Source organism: Odocoileus virginianus, chromosome 10 (assembly GCF_023699985.2).
Source record: "Odocoileus virginianus isolate 20LAN1187 ecotype Illinois chromosome 10, Ovbor_1.2, whole genome shotgun sequence".
Classification (NCBI taxonomy): Eukaryota; Metazoa; Chordata; class Mammalia; order Artiodactyla; family Cervidae; genus Odocoileus; species Odocoileus virginianus.
Genome location: NC_069683.1, coordinates 8,015,386 through 8,036,237, shown reverse-complemented (window position 1 = coordinate 8,036,237; position 20,852 = coordinate 8,015,386). Strand labels below are relative to the sequence as shown.

At 39.3% G+C, this 20,852-nt stretch overlaps 1 protein-coding gene across 1 annotated transcript; it reads left to right on the top strand.

Annotated features, from left to right (window-relative positions):
- Positions 1-737: 737 nt before the first annotated feature.
- On the top strand, positions 738-8,842 carry LIN7C (lin-7 homolog C, crumbs cell polarity complex component). Its single transcript, XM_020878662.2, has 5 exons — positions 738-804; positions 3,620-3,738; positions 3,991-4,062; positions 6,729-6,938; positions 7,716-8,842. The coding sequence occupies exons 1-5, from the start codon at positions 768-770 to the stop codon at positions 7,869-7,871; spliced, it is 594 nt and encodes a 197-aa protein (XP_020734321.1). The 5' UTR covers positions 738-767; the 3' UTR covers positions 7,872-8,842.
- The last annotated feature ends 12,010 nt before the right edge of the window (positions 8,843-20,852 follow it).

Sequence of the window (20,852 nt, the reverse complement as noted above, 5' to 3'; positions counted from 1 at the left end):
TGGTTCAAGAAAATTTCAAAAGTGGCCCTAAGGATCTATAATGTATTAAGAATATTACTTGATTCCTAATATGTCATTTTAGGGGCTTCCCTGGTGGCTCAGTGGTAAAGAATCCAACTGCCAACGCAGGAAGCTGCAGGTTCCATCCCTAGGTGGAGGAGATCCCCTGGAGAAAGAAATGGCAACCCACTCCAGTATTCTTGACTGGAAAATCCCATGGACAGAGGAACTTGGTGGACTACAGTCCATGGAATTGCAAGGAGTTGAAAAGGACTGAGCAACTAATCACAACCCAATCTCATTGCTTAAAAATGTTAAGAACTCAGACACAGAACTCCTATGTAGGACAGAGGGATAAACTGAGGCCAAAAAAAACCCCGATAAGTGAGCACTCCAGGCTCACAGAGCCCCGAACAGTCAAGCTGGAACTCGAGTCCAAACTCTACCTTGTGAAACCAAGGGTTCCAAGGGAAAAGAATATGGCTCGAATCCCCAGGAATGGGGCAAGAGCCGGGAAAGGGACTCTTTTCAACTATACCTGGCCGAGGGATTTCAGAATCTTAAGACTGCTGAAGTGCAGCACAAGACTAGCCTGGGAAGCCCACTACCCACACACTCTCTACCTCTGGAAGACTCGACGAGGCCCAGAGCCACGTCTCCCGCTCTCGCGATACTGGACGGCCCTGCTCCCGGCTCCGCTAGGCTCCGCCCCTCCACCGCAGCCCCTCTGTCGTCACTTCCTGTGGGTCTGCAGGCAGAGGGAGAAGATGGCGGCCCTGGGGGAACCCGTGCGACTGGAGAGGGGTGAGTGGGGCCGAGCCTGGGACCGACGTGGGCGGAGGAGGTAGGGGAGTGCCTTGTCGTCCATGGGGGCGAGTGGGCCAAGCTCTGAGACCCCGAACCAGGCTTTCCCTCTCTCTGGCGCCTGTGGCCACAGATGTCGATGTGCCGGGCCTGGGGAGGGGGCTGGACGCTCTTGACTGATCCTGAGACCCCCTTTGTGTTCACATGGACTGTGCCGGAGTACAGCATAGTTCACCACCACCTGTCTGCATTCGCAGACACACACTGTACGCGCTCCCTGGGTTGGCACGGCCTACTTTGCGTTCAGAGACGTGTCAAGCTGAGCAAATATCCCACGCCCAGTACGGGCAGACTACCCGCCCTGCCCGTATTGACGCGTTCATACACAGTGTCCCCGCCTTCACTCACCCAGCCGGGACACGCAGCGCGTTCCCACCAAACCCCCTCTCATTTAGGCACAAATGCCATCATTACTTCCACCACAACCTCGCTTGTATACATATTGGGGATATTTCCTGACTGTGGTGCCCCTCCGGGTACGGAGAAGGTGCTTTATAAACAATCCTGCTGTGGTCCTGGAAAGAAGGTTGCATAACTAGAAGGAATAGTAATTGTAAATTTCGTTAAAGTGCAGCATTATTCTTCATTACAAATCCTAAGATTGCTAACTGGTTGATTGCTTGCTTTTTAGAGCAGGCTGTCACGGAAAATAAAACCTGTTCTGCTAAGCAATTAAAAATCGAAAAGCCAGTGAAGTAAAAGACTATGAGCCTAAACGGGTACTGTTGCAGTTTTTTAGCATTCCACTATTCCCCAAATTCTTTATTTCATATAATTTCAAGTATACTCTTGACACCTGTATTAGAAGTCATCAGTAAGAGTCAAAAAGTAAAACTAGACATTTCGAGTACTAGTACTAAACAAAGTATAAGATGGAGATTGACAGTATCTTGTAAATATTAACATTTGCATTTACAGTCTGAGTATTTAGTAGCTTCTGCTCTAAAAAGAGGTACATTTTTAGAATTGAATTTTGGAGTCTTTCCTCATACCCTTACACAGACCCATGCACACTTAACATTATTTATTCCTTGTGGTATTCACTATTTGTAAGTCTCTTTACAAGTAATGTTTTCCTCTAGCCCACCAGACCATTAATTAAAGTATCGTTTTGACAGAGTAGCAGCTTACTCTGGGAAGATTTGCTAAGTTAGGCCTAAGACTGACATGTTCTTCCAAGCACAATGACACAGTGCTTTGTAGATGGGAACAGATTTGTCTGGTGTTAACTGGAGTAGGTGTTTTTCTTTGAAAACTAGTTGTAGAATTCTAGCATGTTGGCAGTCTTTTGTATTGTTAAGTGCAGTACAAAATGTGAAGCTTCACCTCTGGCATTTAGTTTTGGTAGTCATGACTTTCTGTTTTCTCCTGTTTCAGAGTTCATTTCAGTTGCACAGTAAGAGTGCTTAGAACCTGAGGATAAGCTATTAGTGGATGCCATTTAGTAGGATAAGAAAGATTACCTCCACTTTGATTCTGACTTAGCATTCTGTTTAACAGATTTTATTAAGAAGCTCTCCCAGCAATCCTATAGTATAAAATTAGTTCATATGATCAAGATCCTGAATGCCTTCAAAGACATTGAAACAAGATTTAGTGGAACACATTTGAGAACATACTGGGTACAGTTTAGGTTTGGTAAAGACTATTTTACTTTTCCAATTTTTTGTTAGTTGGAACTTTTCATACAGCTTGTATATTATAATTTTGTAGGTCAGAATATTTGATGAACCAGCACTCCCCATTCAGGGGAGAAATAGTGTGAAACATGACTGAATCTTGTAAAAGTTTCTTAATTTGTAAAACACTTTTCCTGACACTTCCCAATGAGAACTGCCTAACAGGCTTAATATATGTCTATAAAAGTGTAGAACATCTTAATGTTTCTTATTAATTGGTGCTAATGTAACATAACATTTATGCTTGCCACATGCCAGGCCCTTACCATGTTTTTTTGTTTCATTGGTCATGTAATTCTTATAAAGGAGATACTGTTATTTCCATTTTATAGTAGAAAACAGACACAAGGAGTTTAAGTTACTTGCCCAAGATCACCCAGCTGTTACTGATACCAGACTCACAAACTAATTGCTTTGTATTTTGTAAACATGTATTTGACTGAGCTTGTCTTAATTAAAACACTGTGTGATGATCCTAAGTTGAAAGCAGACCAGTTAATTTTACTTATTTGTATCACTGTTTTAAACGGTGTTGCTGCCAGTAACTAACTGCACATGTTATTGAAGAGTTTTTGTATGTACATATATATTAAGTTTTCTTTTGGGAAATAGTGACTTCATTAGCACACGGAGTTTTATACTGCTCAGCACTTTGGTTACTATTGATGGTAGGTAAATTTTTATTGACTAAGTAGCTTCTGATAATGCTGTCAGCTTTTCTGAAGTACTACAGTGTTCATGTGTCTGTCACATTTGAGCTCCAGTTCTTTCCTGTGACGTTTAGGACTTTATATTTGTTTTCCTATGTCTCTTAAAGATATGATTTTTCAGATTTTATGCATGTTCAGCATCAGGTTTTCTTCCTAATCTGCTGTAAAATTTAACATTCTTCTCAGGCTTTACATTCCCACCCTCCATACATGAACCCCTATACACACAAGTTCATACTCTTAGGCTTTTTTTCCTCTGTGTTCTATATATTTTTTGTTAGCCATTGAGAAATAAATCCTAATGCTGCGCTGTTACAGAGGCATTTAGAGAAAATTATCTATCGGTGTGTGTTTGTTTAACTCTAGATATTTGTAGAGCAATTGAATTGTTGGAGAAACTGCAAAGAAGTGGAGAGGTACCACCACAGAAACTTCAAGCTCTACAGAGAGTCCTTCAGAGTGAATTCTGCAACGCTGTAAGAGAGGTAAGTAAATGCGATTAAAATTGACTGTAAACTTGCGTTATTTAGGGTACAATAACATTCTGCAATTTGGGTTTGTAGTTTCTTAAAGTTAACTGTAGAACCCACGCCTCTCATTTTTGGAATTTCTAACAGAACTGGTACAAAGATGCATAACTTTTTCCGAAATTTTGACACATTCATTAACTTTAAAAAGAACTCAAGTGTGTTATATTTTGAGATTTAAAATCACAGTGATAACTTTGGGTTTTGCAGGTATATGAACATGTCTATGAGACTGTGGACATCAGTAGCAGTCCTGAAGTGAGAGCTAATGCAACTGCGAAGGTACGTTTTTTCCATTTACTGAAAGTGAGAGGATTCATCACAAATTAGAGGTTTAAAATGTGAAGTTATTAGTTTCATAATAGACTTATTTTAAAAACTAACATAGTGTGCCTTTCAGGCTACACTAAATTCAATTACTGAAAAGCAGGACTTTTTTAATTGGCTTTACAAAACACATTTTATGCAGTCTAGATGATACATTAAAATATATTTGCATACAAATAATACATATATATAATATGTGGTTGCTGTAAGTAATACATATCAGTTCAGTTCTGAAGTTCAGTCGCTCAGTCATGTCCGACTCTTTGCGACCCCATGAATCGCAGCAAGCCAGGCCTCCCTGTCCATCACAAACTCCTGGAGTTGACTCAAACTCATGCCCATCAAGTCAGTGATGCCATCCAGCCATCTCATCCTCTGTCGTCCCCTTCTCCTCCTGACCCCAATCCCTCCCAGCATCAGGGTCTTTTTCAGTGAGTCAGCTCTTCGCATCAGGTGGCCAAAGCATTGGAGTTTCAGCTTCAGCATCAGTCTTTCCAATGAACACCCAGGACTTATCTCCTTCAGAATGGACTGGTTGGATCTCCTTGCAGTCCAAGGGACTCTTTAAGAGTCTTCTCCAACACCACAGTTCAAAAGCATCAATTTTTCGGCACTGAGTTTTCTTCACAGTCCAACTCTCACATCCATATATGACCACTGGAAAAACCATAGCCTTGACCAGACGGACCTTTGTTGGCAAAGTAATGTCTCTGCTTTTTAATATGGTATCTAGGTTGGTCATAACTTTCCTTCAGAGGAGTAAGCGTCTTTTAATTTGATGGCTGCAGTCACCATCTGCAGTGATTTTGGAGCCCAAAAAAAGTCTTGACAGTGTTTCCACTGTCTCCCCATCTATTTCCCATGAGGTGATGGGACCAGGTAATATATATATCATTATGTAAATATTCATCAAAATTCTGAGGTATAGATTATTAGTCTCATTTTATTGGTGAGGAAGCATCAAATTCGATTACTTGCTTCAAATCACACAAATAGTAAATGGTAGATATGAGGTACTCCCCTATGTTGCCATTCACTTAGCCTTAACTCTGCAAATAGCAGGTTACCTCCTCAGAGCTACAGGGGGCAGGTTTTATGTATTTTTCTGTACCAGTGTTTTCCTCAAATAATTCAAGCACTGATCTCTGTCCATCATCTGTGGTGGTGGTGGCTCACTCAGTTGTGTCTGACTCTTTACAACCCCATGGACTGTAACATGCCAGGCTTCTCTGTCCTCCTCAATCTCCCGGAGTTTACTCAGATTCATGTCCTTTGAAGCCATGATGCTATCTAGCCACCTCATCATATGTGGTTAGAATAAGTTACTGTCAGTAGTAGGTGACTTACACTGAAACTAGTCATTAGCAGGTAACTATTCATTGATAGTTAACTGATTCACAAAAGGCAATATTGGATTCTCTGTTGAGTCATGTGGGTATTGTTTGACCGAGTGGGAAAAAACAATTAAAACTTGGGTTTAATTCCTGACTTTCACAGCCTCCTGAACTTCTGAGCCTTAGTTCCATTATCTATAAAATGAAGCCTCTTTAAGAGCTTAGAGTATTCAGCAAATCTTGATTTTCTCTCTTCATTCCCATGTTTTTCATATACCCTGATCTAATACACACAAAAATAGTACCAGATTAATTAATTACATTTAAAAGCAAAATGGAACCTGAATCCTCAGCCTCGTGTTAGAATTCCTCTGAATCAGTCTAGATTTGAAAGATGCGGCTCTGTACGGGCTCATACACAGTGCGAATAGCGCGGCAGCCAGAGTGGCTGCGTGAAGGGCCCCTGCTGCGTTCAGGTCACACACACGGGTTGTGCCACCCACACCCCTGGACGCACCAGGCCGACCAGCCCCGGGGGTGGCGGCCTGCGAGGAGGGGGTTCCCCCTGTTACCATGCACACTGGTCATCCCTGGGGAGGCCTGCTTGCCGGGCACGGCACAGCCGTTCTGGGCATGGGCGGGACCGGGAGTGACCTGAACGACCTCAGCGCACTCTGCATAATCCCAGAGGAAGCTTTCCAGTCGTCCTCTTAAAAACACTATCTACTTAGCTTACCTTCACTCTCAGTGAATTTGTGGACATTCAGACATCAAAAATACTTACTTCAAAAGTGGTTTTTAATTTGATACTGATTTCTAATTATATCACAGTGATAAAAGAACACACTCTTACGATTTCAGTACCTTTAGACCATGAAATTTTTGTGTTTTGTTTTATGTCCCAGGATATGTTTCAGTTGTCTACTGGTTTATAGTCTATGGAACTTGAATAGAATTTATATTCTGCTATTGTGTGAAAATTGTATAAATCTTAATTATGTTCAATCCATTCATAGTGCTTTTCAGGTCTACTATCCTACTTTTCTATCATTCTGTTAATTTTTGAGAGTTTGATATTGAAACTTTAACTGAAAATCTTAATCTACTTAAAAAATATATAGTGGGACTGTATGTAACTTGGTTCTATATTTTTCAAATCTGCTGTAAATATGTTACCATACCTGCATAATTTAAAAAAGAAAGAAGAAAAAGTGGTTTTTAAAAAGGGACAAAAGAGTGAAGTAAACAAAGGTCCTATTTTTTTAAATATATAAAATTTTCTTTCAGGCTACTGTTGCTGCATTTGCTGCCAGCGAAGGGCATTCTCATCCTCGAGTTGTTGAGCTACCAAAAACAGAAGAAGGCCTTGGGTTCAATATTATGGGAGGCAAAGAGCAAAACTCTCCAATCTATATCTCTCGAATAATTCCAGGTGGAATTGCTGATAGACATGGGGGCCTCAAGCGAGGAGATCAGCTCCTTTCTGTTAATGGAGTGGTAGGGATGCATTTTATTTCTACTTGACCACTTGGGGGTGTATTTGAGTTACAGAAACAGTTGTGCCCGACTCTGTGATCCCATGGACTGTAGCCTGCCACACTCCTCTGTCCATGGGGATTCTCCAGGCAAGAATACTGGAGTGGGTTGCCATGCCCTCCTCCAGGAGATCTTCCCAACCCAGGGATTGAACCCAGGTCTCCTGCATTGCAGGCAGATTCTTTACCATGTGAGCCACCAGGAAAGTCAGAAACAGAACATGCAGGGAAAGACCAAGAAGCTTTGTAGTTTAGAAACCTCTTGGAAGACTCTTAGGCACTGCTCTTTAGTGAAGTGATACTTTTTGAAGCACTTTGTGTGTGTTTTGCTTCTTTCCAATGTAAATTAGCGGTGCTTAGTGTGATTTTTATGAAGTTACTAAGCTTTTTAGTTGTTAAGGTAGTACATTGAATCGAAAGCCTCTCCTCAGTTTAACTTTATCAAATAGCAATTGCTTGATTTACTTCTGACCTAGTGAAATAATAGGGCATGTAGATTGATATGCTAGGTATTTGGAACTTAAAAACCGATTCCTGGACTGCAGACAGAATATCATTTAGCAGACAATTTTACACTGATTAAAGTGACAAAGCAGGACTACTTCATAGGTTTATAGTTTGAAATGCTATAACATTAAAATTTTTGTACTTGTATGTGTTTTAAACATTTTTCATTTCAAGTTAATGTACAAAACATAGATATTAATTGTGTTTCTGTCTGTGGTTTGTTTTTTCGTAGAGTGTTGAAGGAGAGCATCATGAAAAAGCTGTCGAACTGCTGAAAGCAGCTCAAGGAAAGGTTAAATTAGTAGTGCGGTACACACCCAAGGTCTTGGAAGAAATGGAATCGCGCTTTGAAAAAATGCGATCAGCAAAACGCAGGCAACAGACCTAATGCAGTTAAAATCTTTCTATTCCATTTTGCTTTTTAGCTAGAGAAGTTTTACTTGTGACCTACTGATGGCCACAATGCCAATGATTGTAAAAACAACAAACTTCCCGTGAAATCCTCCTTGCCATTTTATAAATACCTATTTTAACATCATTTATGGTTCCAGAGATGCATACACTTTTTTCTGACTAGAAAAAGTAAAAAGGTAATGAGGGCAGTTCTGTCCTGCTGTTTTTACAGGCCTTTTTCAACAAATGCAGATTTTGTCATAAAGTTGTTATAGATTTTTAAAAATGCTTTTTTAATATTAAAATGTACTTTTACATTCTTAAATCTTTTTTTAGGAAAAAAGGTTTTCTTTATTTGCTTATTTAAAAAGAACAGTTCTCCATTCTTTTTTTTTTTAACCTGTAACATTTCTTTATGCTTTTCTAAGAAATTACACGTAACAGCCTCAGCAGTTCATTACACTATCAATTCATTGTTAACATCACTGCTGCGTTTGGTATTTGAAACACACACATAATATAATCAATGGTAAATTATAACTCAGCACAGTGGGAGTTTTTTACTTTTATTTAAACATAATATATAATGAATATTTGTTTGTACTGATTTATAAAAGTTTTTAAACACTGATACAATCATTGCTAAAATATGTATTCTTTCATAATATTTGAGCAGTGAGGCAAGAGAATGTAATTTGATTGTTTGCATTACTGATTACATCTTTCTGTTTATATTCAACTATATCATAAATTACAAATGCAAAAAAGGTTTAGGTTTCTTTTGCAAATTTTTTTAATGCTATTCATTGTTATTTAAATATATCTTATTTTTCATCCTTCCATTCCTAGAGATAAGCCAGTTAGTTTGTGATGGGATATAGTAAAGGAGAAAAAATACCTTTAACCTCACCAGCCTCAAGAGTTATAGCTCAATTTAAAGAATTGATACTAAGTAAAAAAAAGAAAGATATGTTTAAGATACATAGAAATTATGATGTGATGCATTTCATTAGAATCTGCATACACTTTGTGAAAATGAGTAAGAACTCATTCACAGTAAAATTGGATTGTTTTTAACTGTTGGATTAAAGTCGTGATTCTTAGATTCAAATATAATGATGAGAATTCTGAGATACTTTCATTTGTCCACTGGATGTCACTGTTTTACTGAAAGGCAGCTATTAGTGGATGACTGTGACTGAAGTCTTTTTAAAGGCAGAAATTAAGAGTTAAGGAACATATTCAGACACAACTTATAGGAACATTTGGCTTTTAAAAATTTTAAGTGACAGGTGCTAGAAAGAAAATAATGGATTGAAATATGTAAGGACTTTAGAATAATTATCAACCCTGTGTAAAGAGTGGGCATTTTGTGACATTCCTTCAGGAAGAATAGAAATGTGTATCTTTTTCTGCATGTTTGTGAGCACTGTGAGTCTTAAAAAGATTATTCCAGTTTTCAGTGATTTCAGAATTAAAATCAATCAGCATTGTTATTTATCTTTTAGGTATTGAACACTGGATTGCATGGTTGAATGTGTCTTTAGTCCACTACAAAATGTGCTTGTTATTGATAGGATCATGTTGTTGAATTGTATATTTCCAAAATTAATTGATGTTTTTAAAATGTTGAGACCAAAGTAGGGTAGAATAATTATGGACTTAATTTAAATATAAAATTATTAGAGGTATTTGTGTAGAGCTTTATATATTAAAGAGAGGTATTGGTGCATATAAAAACTAATATTATTGTTGTGCTTGTATTCTTGCATTACAGGGTAAGTAAACCCTGAAGAAATCTTATTTTAGTATTGCTACAGCTGCAGTAGCTTTTAAGGGTGTGTCAACATTTCATTATAAATTATAGCTTCCTGGTTCAGTATCTCAGCTGTTTCAGAACTTTCAGCCAAGTTAAATCTTTTTTGGTGTTGAAACTTAGTAAGTTGAGTAAGCTATTTTTTGTTTCTTCTACAGTAATCCACAATCTGTTCTTTGTGTGGGTTGGCACTTATTTGTAATTTTTAAAATATGGACAGCTTAAAAGAGCCAAGTACAGTCGTTTGGCTTGCTCCTGTTGAGCATGAGTAGCTGTAGTTTACTTTCTTTAATGCAGCCTTCGTAGAGCGTCCCCGAGTTTAGGTCCTGACCGCAGAGAGCGCAGTCACTCGGTGGCGAAGGTGCTGAGAGGGGTTCAGTGTGATGGGGAAGTGGGGGGGTTCATCTTAGGAATGCGTGGTTCGTGAGCATAGCTAAGACATGGGCGGTAAGCAGTAGGTATTGGATTTATAAATGTAAATATAAGTTGTCTTCCCTCCCCAGTTTCCATTTATTTTCTTGGTATTTCAAAATGAGTTGACTCAGTGATTCTCAACCTTAGCTGCATATTAGAACGCCCTGCAGGCCTTCAAAAAGGTAATGACACTTGAGTCCTACCCCATACCAACTAGATTGTAATCTCTGAGGTGGGGCCAGATGCTTATTTTTTCAAAGCTTTCCAAATGGTTCTAAAGGATATCTAGGGTTGAGGACCACTTGTTTCCCCCTTTATAACATGCTCTAATTACACTGGACTCTGTTTGGAAGCATCAGAATAATTCAGTTTACAGCTACTACTAAATAGCTACACATGTAAGGGTCAGTTATATTTCTTAGTAATCTCTTTAGGAATAAAAGGTACTTGGCATTCCTTATTGGGGAAGTAACTACAGCTTAACTTTTTCTTTCTTTTTTAAAATAAAATCTGCCAGTAGTTCAAATGTAAGTTTTTAATGTCTGTCACCTTTCCGCCCTCTTTGCCTTTAAAACTTTCAAAAATAAATGTCTGTTATTTGAGAAAGCATGTTTAAAAATTGCAGATGATATTTAATAATATTTTCATTGATAATTACAAACTGTCTTAATATGGCCATTTTATCCATTAGTATAACACTAGGTTATAGTGGCCTCATTCTTTGGGGTTTGATGATTCAGATATGTTTTTTTTGTTTTTTTTTAAATTGTTGTCTTCCTCTTCTAAATTTTTGAAAGTTACTTTGCTCAAGTACTTAAAATAGTTTGGCTCAAGTACTTTGTTTACAATATAAGTGGATATTATAGCATTTAATAGAAGAAATGGCTATGGCTTATCTGAAAAGAATGTCAGCATGACTTGGTGTAGACTTACAAGACTATGTGTTGTGAATATTTTATTATGTGGAATGATCATTGAAATATCAAGGACTCTAGTAATTGTATTTCCTGAATAAATGTACATTTATGAATTTTCTAACTTATATTTTGTTGTTCCTTTGTTAACAGTCTGGTTTTGTACTTTTTATTGTCCAAAATGTCACTAATAGTGTTTCTTCAAAGGTTGTTGTAGTTCTGTAACGATGAAATAGTGGGAAAGTGCTTGTTCATTAATTTTCAAGAACTTCCAGACTAATTTGTATATGGATATAGTTTTTAAAAGCATCAATAAACAATATGCTTCTACTTTTAAGTTTGAAGTAAAGGAATATGTAGCCAAAATAGATTTAACACTTTTTCAGTGGGTGACTTCATTTATCAGTTCTGATTCTAGGGCTTATTAAAATAAATTTATATTAGTTATATTTTTGTTCTTTGGATTTAAAAAAAATTGATGTAACTACACAATCATTGTGTTTCTGAAAGATATATATACAATAACGTAAATGAGGTAAAAGCATACTCAGGTGGTTACTGGAATGAAACTTAAAATTCCTACATTTTGCTTTGCCTTTCCTAAAATATAACTGGAGAGAATAAAGATTCCGTTGTATTATTTTAAGAGGCTGTCTGGCATGTGATTGAGAGCACAGAACCTAGAGCCTGACAGCCCTGATTTGAATTGTAGATTCACCATGACTGTAACCTTCCGCAGGTTACCGCTCTGTGCCTTACCAGTTCCTTCATCTGTCTGTGTAGTGAGGATGCCTGTGTCATATTGTGACCTGTAAAGCCCTTAGAAAATGGCCTGCACAGTAAGTGCTGTTTATGTTTGCTGTTATTTTTGTGTATGATAGCTTTAGGGCCTTATCTAGCTAAAGGGAGACATTGTGGCCAAATAAATTTTTTTTAAATTTATTTTTATTAGTTGGAGGCTAATTATGGTTTTTTTGCCAAATAATTAAAATTAGCAAGTTCTTATTTTTTACTTTCGGTTGCTCTGGGTGTTCATTGCCTGCGCGCAGGCTTTGTGTAGTTTCCAGGAGCAGGGGCTGCTCCTGGCTGCAGTGCGCAGGCTTCTCATTTCGGAGGCTTCTCTTGTGGAACGTGGGCTCTAGGGCACTGGCTCAGGAGTTGTGGTGCCCGGGCTTAGTTCTCGGCATGTGGGACCAGGGATCAAAGGACCAGGACCAGGATCTGATCAGACCAGGGATCAAACCTGCATTAGCATGTGGATTCTTAACCATTGGACCACCAGGGGAGTCCAGCAAGTTCCTATTTTTGATGCCTGGAAGATTAGATAACTAACCTTTAAATTATGCTTGAAAGTAAACAAGATTTACAGGAAATTTCAGATTTCACTGTGATCAAAGAAACTCATGGAATTCTAAAATAAAGCGGAGTTTGGGGGACGTAGGGTTGAGGTCACATTCAGAATGAAACTTGTAAGAAATAAGTCCCAGTAAGAGATTTGTTAATCAGAAAAGCAATTTGTAGGGAGGATATGACCTGAAGATAAGTGAATTGCTGGAATGGGCCTCAGACAACACAAGGCATAATTCACCATAGTGAACTTTTTAAAGGCATAAAAATATACGGGCAACTGAGGGTACAGTGAACACATTGTTAGCCCTCAATTTCTTCAAAATTTCAGTAGACCAGAATAGCGTTCTCTATAAATCTTTAAATTCTGGTTTTGTTATGTTCATTATCATTGATTATTCTACCTTTAATATGATGAAGTGGTGACCTGGTCTTTTTTTACATTTATTTCTTTGTTGGCAAAAAACCTGATGAAATATTTAGGACTTAGTTTATATACAGAGCAAAAGTAAATTCATACAGATTCCATTTGTCAACTTTATTTTGATTTAAATATATTTTAAAAAGCACAAGCACTTCACACTAACAGGTTGTGTGTAAGCTCTCCTGATTCTCGTCAGCTATAAAAACATGTGTTTTGGACACAGTCAGGATCTGATTTGGTCCTTTTAGAAGTTTAGGAGAGAGAGCTTGGAAGGATTCTAAGTCTCTCCAGAATTGTTCTAAACAATCAGATTAAAAAATTGTAGCCATTGGTGACACGAGTCCCTTTATGTGACAGTTACTGCATTTCATCAGAGAGTAACAAAAACTCAAACCTTTAATTTTGTTTTTATTTGGCAAGGAAGTGCAAACTGAAAGCATGAAATAGCCCTGGGAGAATTTTTATTTCTGGTGTTTCTTATTTGATGTACATTGAACCCAGAGTTTAGATGCTAACTTTTGACTTTGTGTTATATTATGGATTGAATTGTCTGTTTTCCCTACCCTCAAAAGATATGTTGGCACCTTAACCCCTCAGAATGTGATTTTATTTGGAGATAAGGTCTTTAGAAATGATTAAAGTGTGATGATTGGGGTGGGCCCAATTCCAGAATGGCTGGTGTCCTTATAAGGAAAGGAGAATTTGGACACACACAGGGAGAACACCATGGGAAGATGAAGGCAGAGACTGGGGTGATAGTTCTATTAATACAACTAACCACAGAAACAAGGAGAGCCATGAGCAGATTCTTTCCCTGAGCCCTCAGAAGTAACTGACTCTGGATACCTTGATCTGGGACTCCAGCCTCCAAAACTGAAACAGTAAATTTCTTTAAGGCACCCGGTATGTGGTACTTGATTATGGCAGCCCTGGAAAGCAGATACATAAGAACCCAGATTCTGGTGGCGTCGCTATTGAAAATGGGTGCTGAAGCAAAATGTGGCTCCTGTGTACAGTCAGAGGGTCTCATTGGAAATGGTTTTGGTGAAGAAAGGGTAAGACTCCTGGCCTCTGGGAGCGAGGGAAGGGGTTCTCTGCTGTGGTTAAAATGCTTTCTTAAGACATGTATGCATCTGTAATTGACCTGTGCCTCAAGTGGCCTCCTGGGCTCATCAGCCCCTCAGAACTTGGGTTTTTCCCCATTTTAGGTTGCCAGTTATTGCATTGGCTTATCTTTCTCAGTTCAAGGACTTTCCAGGAGTTTGCAGTGGCAAAATATTCAGCACTGAAGAGAGGCATTTCTGCATGGCCCTTGTTCTGATGGGACTGTGATGAGCATTTGTCTCTGGCCAGGGGTGTTTCACCCTGTAAAGGTTTGTGCTGGCTCCTTATGCATGCCTGATGCGAAGCATTATTTCAGTTATAACTGATTGCGTCCTTTCCTTAAAACTTTCTGTTTTGCTTGGAATAAAATCCAGATCCCTTGCCATGATTTAAAAGGTCTTGCATAATCCATTCCCTCCTTCCTCAAATCTCATCTTATCCCAGCATTGCAGTTGCTCTACTCCATACCAGTTCCCTCATTGGAAGCTCACTCTCTGGTTCTTCCCCTAGCTGGCTGCTCCTCATTCAGGTATAAGCTGGAGTCACTATCTGTTCCATCTAAAGGTAGGTAGGTTCCTCATCCTCTGCTAATATGGCAACACTTTGTTTCCTTGTTTATTATTGTTGTTCAGTTGCTAAGTTGTGACCAACTCTTTGCAACCCCACAAACTGTAGCCTGCCAGGCTCCTTTGCCCATGGAGTTCTCCAGGCAAGAATACTGGAGTGGGTTGCTATTTCCTCCAGGGGATTTTCCTGACCCAGGGTTTGAACTGGTGTCTCCTGCATTGGCAGGCGGGTTTTTTAACCACTGAGCCACCTGAAAAGCCCTTCTTTGTTTATATTATGTGCTTAATCGTGCTTTCGTATTAGAATTTAAGTTCCAGTGACAGGAAGAAGGATCACTACTGTATTGTTCACATTTATTCCCCCATCGCCTAGCACAATATGGTGCCTCGTATACCCTGGTGAATTGACTGACTTAATTCTGCAAGTAGAAAAAGAACTTACCCTGGAACCATATAAAAACGATAACAGTGATGGCATGCATTAAGGTAGGTGCACATAACTTTCACAGAATCAGCTCAAATAGTTTTTCCAAAATCATACAGTTAGTGATCAATGTGGCCAAGATTCAATCTCAAATTTGTTTTCAAAGCCCATACTTTTTCCCCAGCACCACAAGTGCATTTTTAACTGGTTTTTTCCTCTCACCTATTCTTCCTATTTTGATACACCACACGGCATGCGGTATCTTGGTTCTCCAACCAGGGATTGAACTCCTGCCCCCGGCAGTAGAAACAGAGTCAACCACAGGAGCACCAGGGAGGGAAGTCCCCTCCTTACATTCATTTTTAGAAAAACTTATTGTAGTTAATTTACAATGTTAATTTCTGCTGTACACCAGGTGATTCAGTCATACATATACGTAAAAAATTTTCATATTCTTTTCAACCATGGTTTATCACATTGAATATAGTTCCTGTGCTATACGGTAGGATGTTGTTTACCCATTCTATATACAATTTTTTTTTTTTTTTTGGACTAAGCCATGCAGCTTGCAGGATCTTAGTTTCCTAACCAACCAGGGATTGAATCTGGGGCCATGGCAGTGAAAGTATAGAGTCCTAACCACTGGGGCTGCCAAGAGAATTCCCAATAGCTTTTCTTTTAATTGAAGTATAGAGTAATGTGGGCTTCCCTGATAGCTCAGTTGGTAAAGAATCCGCCTGCAATGCAGGAGACCCCTGGTTTGATTCCTGGGTCGGGAAGATCCACTGGAGAAGGGATAGGCTACCCACTCCAGTATTCTTGGGCTTCCCTTGTGGCTCAGCTGGTAAAGAATCCGCCTGCAATGCAGGAGACCTGGATTAGATCCCTGGGTTGGGAAGATAGCCTGGAGAAGGGAAAGGCTATCCATTCCAGTATTCTGGTCTGGAGAATTCCATGGACTATATAGTCCATGGGGTTGCAAAGAGTCAGACACGACTGAGCGACTTAAGAGTTAATGTACAATGTTGTGTTAGTTTCAGGTATATAGCAAAATGATTCAGTTATACATACATATATATATATTTTTTCTTTTTTGAGCTGGAGTCCTGTGTCATACACACACACACACAGACATACACACACACCCAGGAACAAGAAAGCAACATACTATAGGGCAATAATGAGTGTTAAGAAGTCTAGGAGGGCAAGAAGGATGAAAGCCAAAGAGAAAAGACTCAGCACCATTAAATCACTCGTTGAGGTTCAAAACCATTGATGCTACCATCCCTTCTCTCTGGGCTGTCCGAGGTGGGCTGAGAGACATGGACCCACCATATCTAAGCAGCTAGTTTTTTTAATTTTCCTTTGAACTTCTATACTGCACCAACCTCCATACAGTATTTCACATAATGCTTGCAATGACTGAGTACTAGTATTAATTTTTAAGCACCTGCTGTGCTGATGATCCTCTTCTATAAATTACCCTTAACATAAACATTGACTCCCCACCATAGTTAGAATATAAATCTAAGCACCTCACCATAACACCCCCAGTCCATACTATATGCCTCCCTCTGAAGTCCTCCACTCTTTCCCCTCTTCATTTCAGCCCTTCCCTTTCTTCAGCATGACAGGCCTTTACACTTGATGTTCCTTCTGCCTGAAATCTGATGATGTATTTGTCTATTTTGTCAGCCCACTACTTCGGCAAAATCATAAACTTGAGGGCAAGGCAGGCCTCTGTTCTATTTCCTCCATATACTCAGCTGAGAACAGTGCCTGGCATGTGGCAGACAGTCCAATCCATACTTGCCGAGAGAATGACATGAAAGAACATGGTGGTGCTATTTTACAGAGAGGACAGGAAACGCCTCTCTGAAGAGATGACATTTGAACCTGAATGGTGTGAACTGAAGAAGTCACCCATGTAAATATCTGGGAAACTAGTGTTTCGATAGGGCCCAGTAAAGAGTGTTTCTTTCCCCCTCTACGGTTCTGAATGTGGCAGGAAATAAATGAATTGGCCGATGTGGGCCAAGATACCACCTTTATTATTTATTTATTCTTACGTCACATATTTATTGAATATCTTCTCTGTGCCAGTCACGTTCTAGAGGGTAGGGGTACAGTCGAGAACAAACACAAAGCCCTTGCCTCCAGGAGCCTACTTTCTGTTAAAGACGGGGCAGGCATACATACCTTAGGCTTAAGAAAATGTGCTTCTCAAATTCGCCACATCAACCCTCTGCATCTGGACCATGACTGAATTCTCATCATGACCATTCTTCAGGGGCAGAGCTTGTTTGTGCCCTAGATACCATCCCCAGAAGGGCAGATATGAGATAGAAATGCTTCTTCCTTCTTCCCACTTACCAATCTCCCATGTTGTGAGTGCTTCCAATGGAAGCAGTTAGAAGTAACCACTGAGACAGAGGTAAAACCTGGAAAGTGTGGTGTCATTCTAGCCAGATAAACATGTGAACATGTAAGTAATGTTGGAAACAGAATTAAAACACAAAGTTTTAAACCATGTTAAACAATTAATTCTTAAAAATTGCAAACATTGGCAAAATTTGAATTTTTAAAATTCAATGTGACATTTTATAATATGAATACTTGGATTAAGGGAGTCATTAACACACACATCCCTCTTTTCTTCCCACCTCCTTCTGTAACCAGAACCTTTTCCTCCTATCTTTTTATGTTCTACCACAAGGTGGCACCAAAGTGCTGTTGATACTATTTAATAATTTTCTAGTATTAATAGCTCTTGCTAACTAAAGATTAATGAAGTGAAGCACTTGGTCATATCCGATAACTCTTTGCTACCCCGTGGACTGTTGCCCACCAGGGTCCTCTGTCGGTGGAATTTTCCAGGCAAGAGAACTGGGACAAGTTGCCATTTTTTACTCCAGGGGATCTTCCCAACCCAGGGATCAAACTCAGGTCTCCCACATTGCTGGTGGATTCTTTACCATCTAAGCCACCAGGGATCAGGCCTAAGTTTTAAAATGTACTCAACCTTTTCTTTAAAGCCCCAGATTAGTATTTCTATGTATTTTATGAAATCAAAGCCTTGTGGGAATAAAACTTTCTAAACACATTCTAAAAGAAAACAAACCTAAATAAATTACATAAATATCTACTATTCAGTATAGGTTTTCTGGGGTGGGAGAGGATTACAATTGATTCAGCATTGTTTTGATCCTTCTACTAAGTATGAACAACTTTAGTTGGCTGGAAATTATTTTCAGCTTTATATCTTTTGATTATTGTCACCCAAATTCAAACAGCATGTTTAATCAAAAGAAAAGTTATTTCAGGGACTTCCCTGGTGGCTCAGTGGTTAAGATTTCACACTTCAAATGCAGAAGGTGTGGGTTCAATCCTGGGTTGGGGAACTAAGATCTCACATGACATGAGGTGTGACCAAAAGATTTTTTTTTTAAATTCATTTCAGAGGGACCTGGTAAGTTCCTTTAAATAAATCAAAAACTGAGGTATTGCGATTAACCTGCTTTGTATGACACTAAACTTTTTTTTTTTTAATGTTCTCCTTTCCTTGCAAATTAACAATACATTGTCAAGCCAAGTATAGAGTGGAATGAGCAATTGACCTAGACATATTAGCTCCAGTTCTGCTGGTGACTAGGTATGCTGCCTCTGGTAATTCAGTTATCCTCCGTGGGTCTGATTTCTCTCTGGTAAATAAGATTTAACTGGTAATCTCCAAAGTTCCTTCTATTTCTGAGGATTTCACAAGTATCAAGAAGAAAGTTTGGCACAACCTAAGACAGAACTTTCTAACAGCCAGAACCATCCAAAGATGGAGTCAACCCCCAATGAGGATGTGAATACTCTGACCATGTGTGAGGTGTTAGTTGCTCAGCTGTGTCCAACTTTTTGCTACCCCGTGGACTGTAGCCCGCCAGGCTCCTTCCATTGAGTTCTCCAGGCAAGAATACTGGAATGGGTTGCCATGCCTCTGTCTAGGGGAATCCTCTGGACCCAGGGTCTTCTGGATTGTAGGAGGATCCTTTACTGTCTGATCCAACAGGGGAGCCCTAATGCTGACTCTAGACATACCCAGAAGAAGCAAAGATGCTGTTGAACATTTTTAAGCCTTAGGTGCTTAAACAGATCTTAAGGTCCTTTTTAAGCCTAAATTTCTTAATCCTATAAGTTGAATTGTAAGCTGCTTGACAGGTGGGACTCCAAATCATACCTTCTATTTTGAGGCTGCCAAGAAAATGCACCTTACCAATCTCTGACTACAGGGAGACTAACTGACTAACAGTCCTGCTGGGAAGTTCTTCATCATAGTTCCCAGAGGCTGGTCCCAGTCAATGACTGAGTGCAGCAGAAATACTAAGGCAGGAGGCACGGGACTCCTCTGATGGGTGAGTTGGTCTTAGGGTCTCCCCATTGGACTTACCAAGCTTTGATGAAACTGCACTGCCATCAGAGACTCATCCAACCACTCTTCCCTCCTCTCCTCTCTGACCTGGAGTCAAACTTGCATCATAAGATCTCAGGGCTCTAAAAGTCTCCCGTCCTTCCCGCCCCATGTTTCTTCACTAACATTTCCCCTCATGAATCTTTTGCATAAGCAATACTATTGGGGTGTCTGCTTCTCAAAGGACCCAAACAATCCTGTAGCAGAGACCCATAAATTTGGGTGGCAAGTTACATCAGAGTCGGAACTTTTAAAATACTGAGACTCTCAGGCCCCATCCCAGACCTACTATATCAGAATCAATGGAGGTGGAATTTGTATGTCTAAAGTCTTCTCCAACTGACTTACCTGTGAATTGTTCGAAACTGCTCAGTCCCCAAGACAGTTGAGTCTGAGGTGTTAGATGTATGGTAACTATTCCTTGCGGGGGGAAACTCCCCACAAATGTTGAAAAGCTTGACAAGTTTGTGTTATTTTGGACTAAAAGGAACAAACTGGAAAAGTGAATATAATGTGTTTCCCTAACACCTCAAGGTCCTCCATTTTCTCTTTCATATTGAAAATTTTTAACTTTCATCATATGTGTTCTATGAACTGAATTCATATATTTTAACACTAACCTGAGGCAAAAAAAAAAAAGTGTGTAATAAATAGTGCCAGATTTTGTCAACCAGACCCCAAGGAAGCATTTTTGTCCTCACCCTAACGTCCAGCCCCCTCGATCCAGTCTCCAAACCCTCCGTTGCTTTGCCTCTTTCCAAGTAATCTTGAGAATTATAGATGGTTGGTAGGTTGCCTGAAGTTTTAGAGCAATTGCCTCAGAATTTTTATTTTTGAAATTATTTTAAAGACATTTTCAGAAACCTTGGGATTGTTAAAATTTTCATTCTGATTGCCACTCCTTTTAATTCGAAGAGAGTGATGGTAGCTGTTGTTAGACAAAAAGAAAGGAAATTACCTAAGATGTGTTTACCCAAGAAGTCTTTTTTGAGACAGCATTAGGAGCCAGAACAGGAAAAGAAAGACAATCTACAGAATGTAAAGTATTCTTTCCACCTCTTCCCACAACTTCTCCTTGAGTCTACAACCTCTCACTGCCTTCTTTCCTAGATTTCTTCGCATATATGTTCTTGTAGACAAGGAAGAGCTTTCGAGGATACATTTCAGCAGTAGAACTGTCTTCAGCCCCACACCCCATCCCAAGTGCTGGCTTTCTGTCCATGTCCTTTATGGGTTTCAGAGACTTTGCATGTAGTTCTTTGAAATAATTGTCTCATGTTACGGTCTTTCCAAAATGTTTCAAGTTCTATTTGGAATTTTGAGGGAGTGAACAGGAACCACATTCTATGTCTGAACTCTGTGTTCAAACTTTGGCCCAACCAAACGCTCAGCATGACTAGGTGATAATCTTCACAGTTCTCTACTCTGATTTATCTCCCTTTACTTTTCTGTGATAATGCCTGGCTGCTTTAATGCTCATTTAATTTTTTTTTTTTTGCCTCATTTTGTTT

Coding starts and splice junctions, on each gene's coding strand:
- LIN7C (XM_020878662.2), top strand. CDS start 768: ATGGCGGCCCTGGGGGAACCCGTGCGACTGGAGAGGG. Junction 4,063..6,728: donor GAGCTAATGCAACTGCGAAG/GTACGTTTTTTC, acceptor ATTTTCTTTCAG/GCTACTGTTGCTGCATTTGC. Junction 6,939..7,715: donor TCCTTTCTGTTAATGGAGTG/GTAGGGATGCAT, acceptor GTTTTTTCGTAG/AGTGTTGAAGGAGAGCATCA.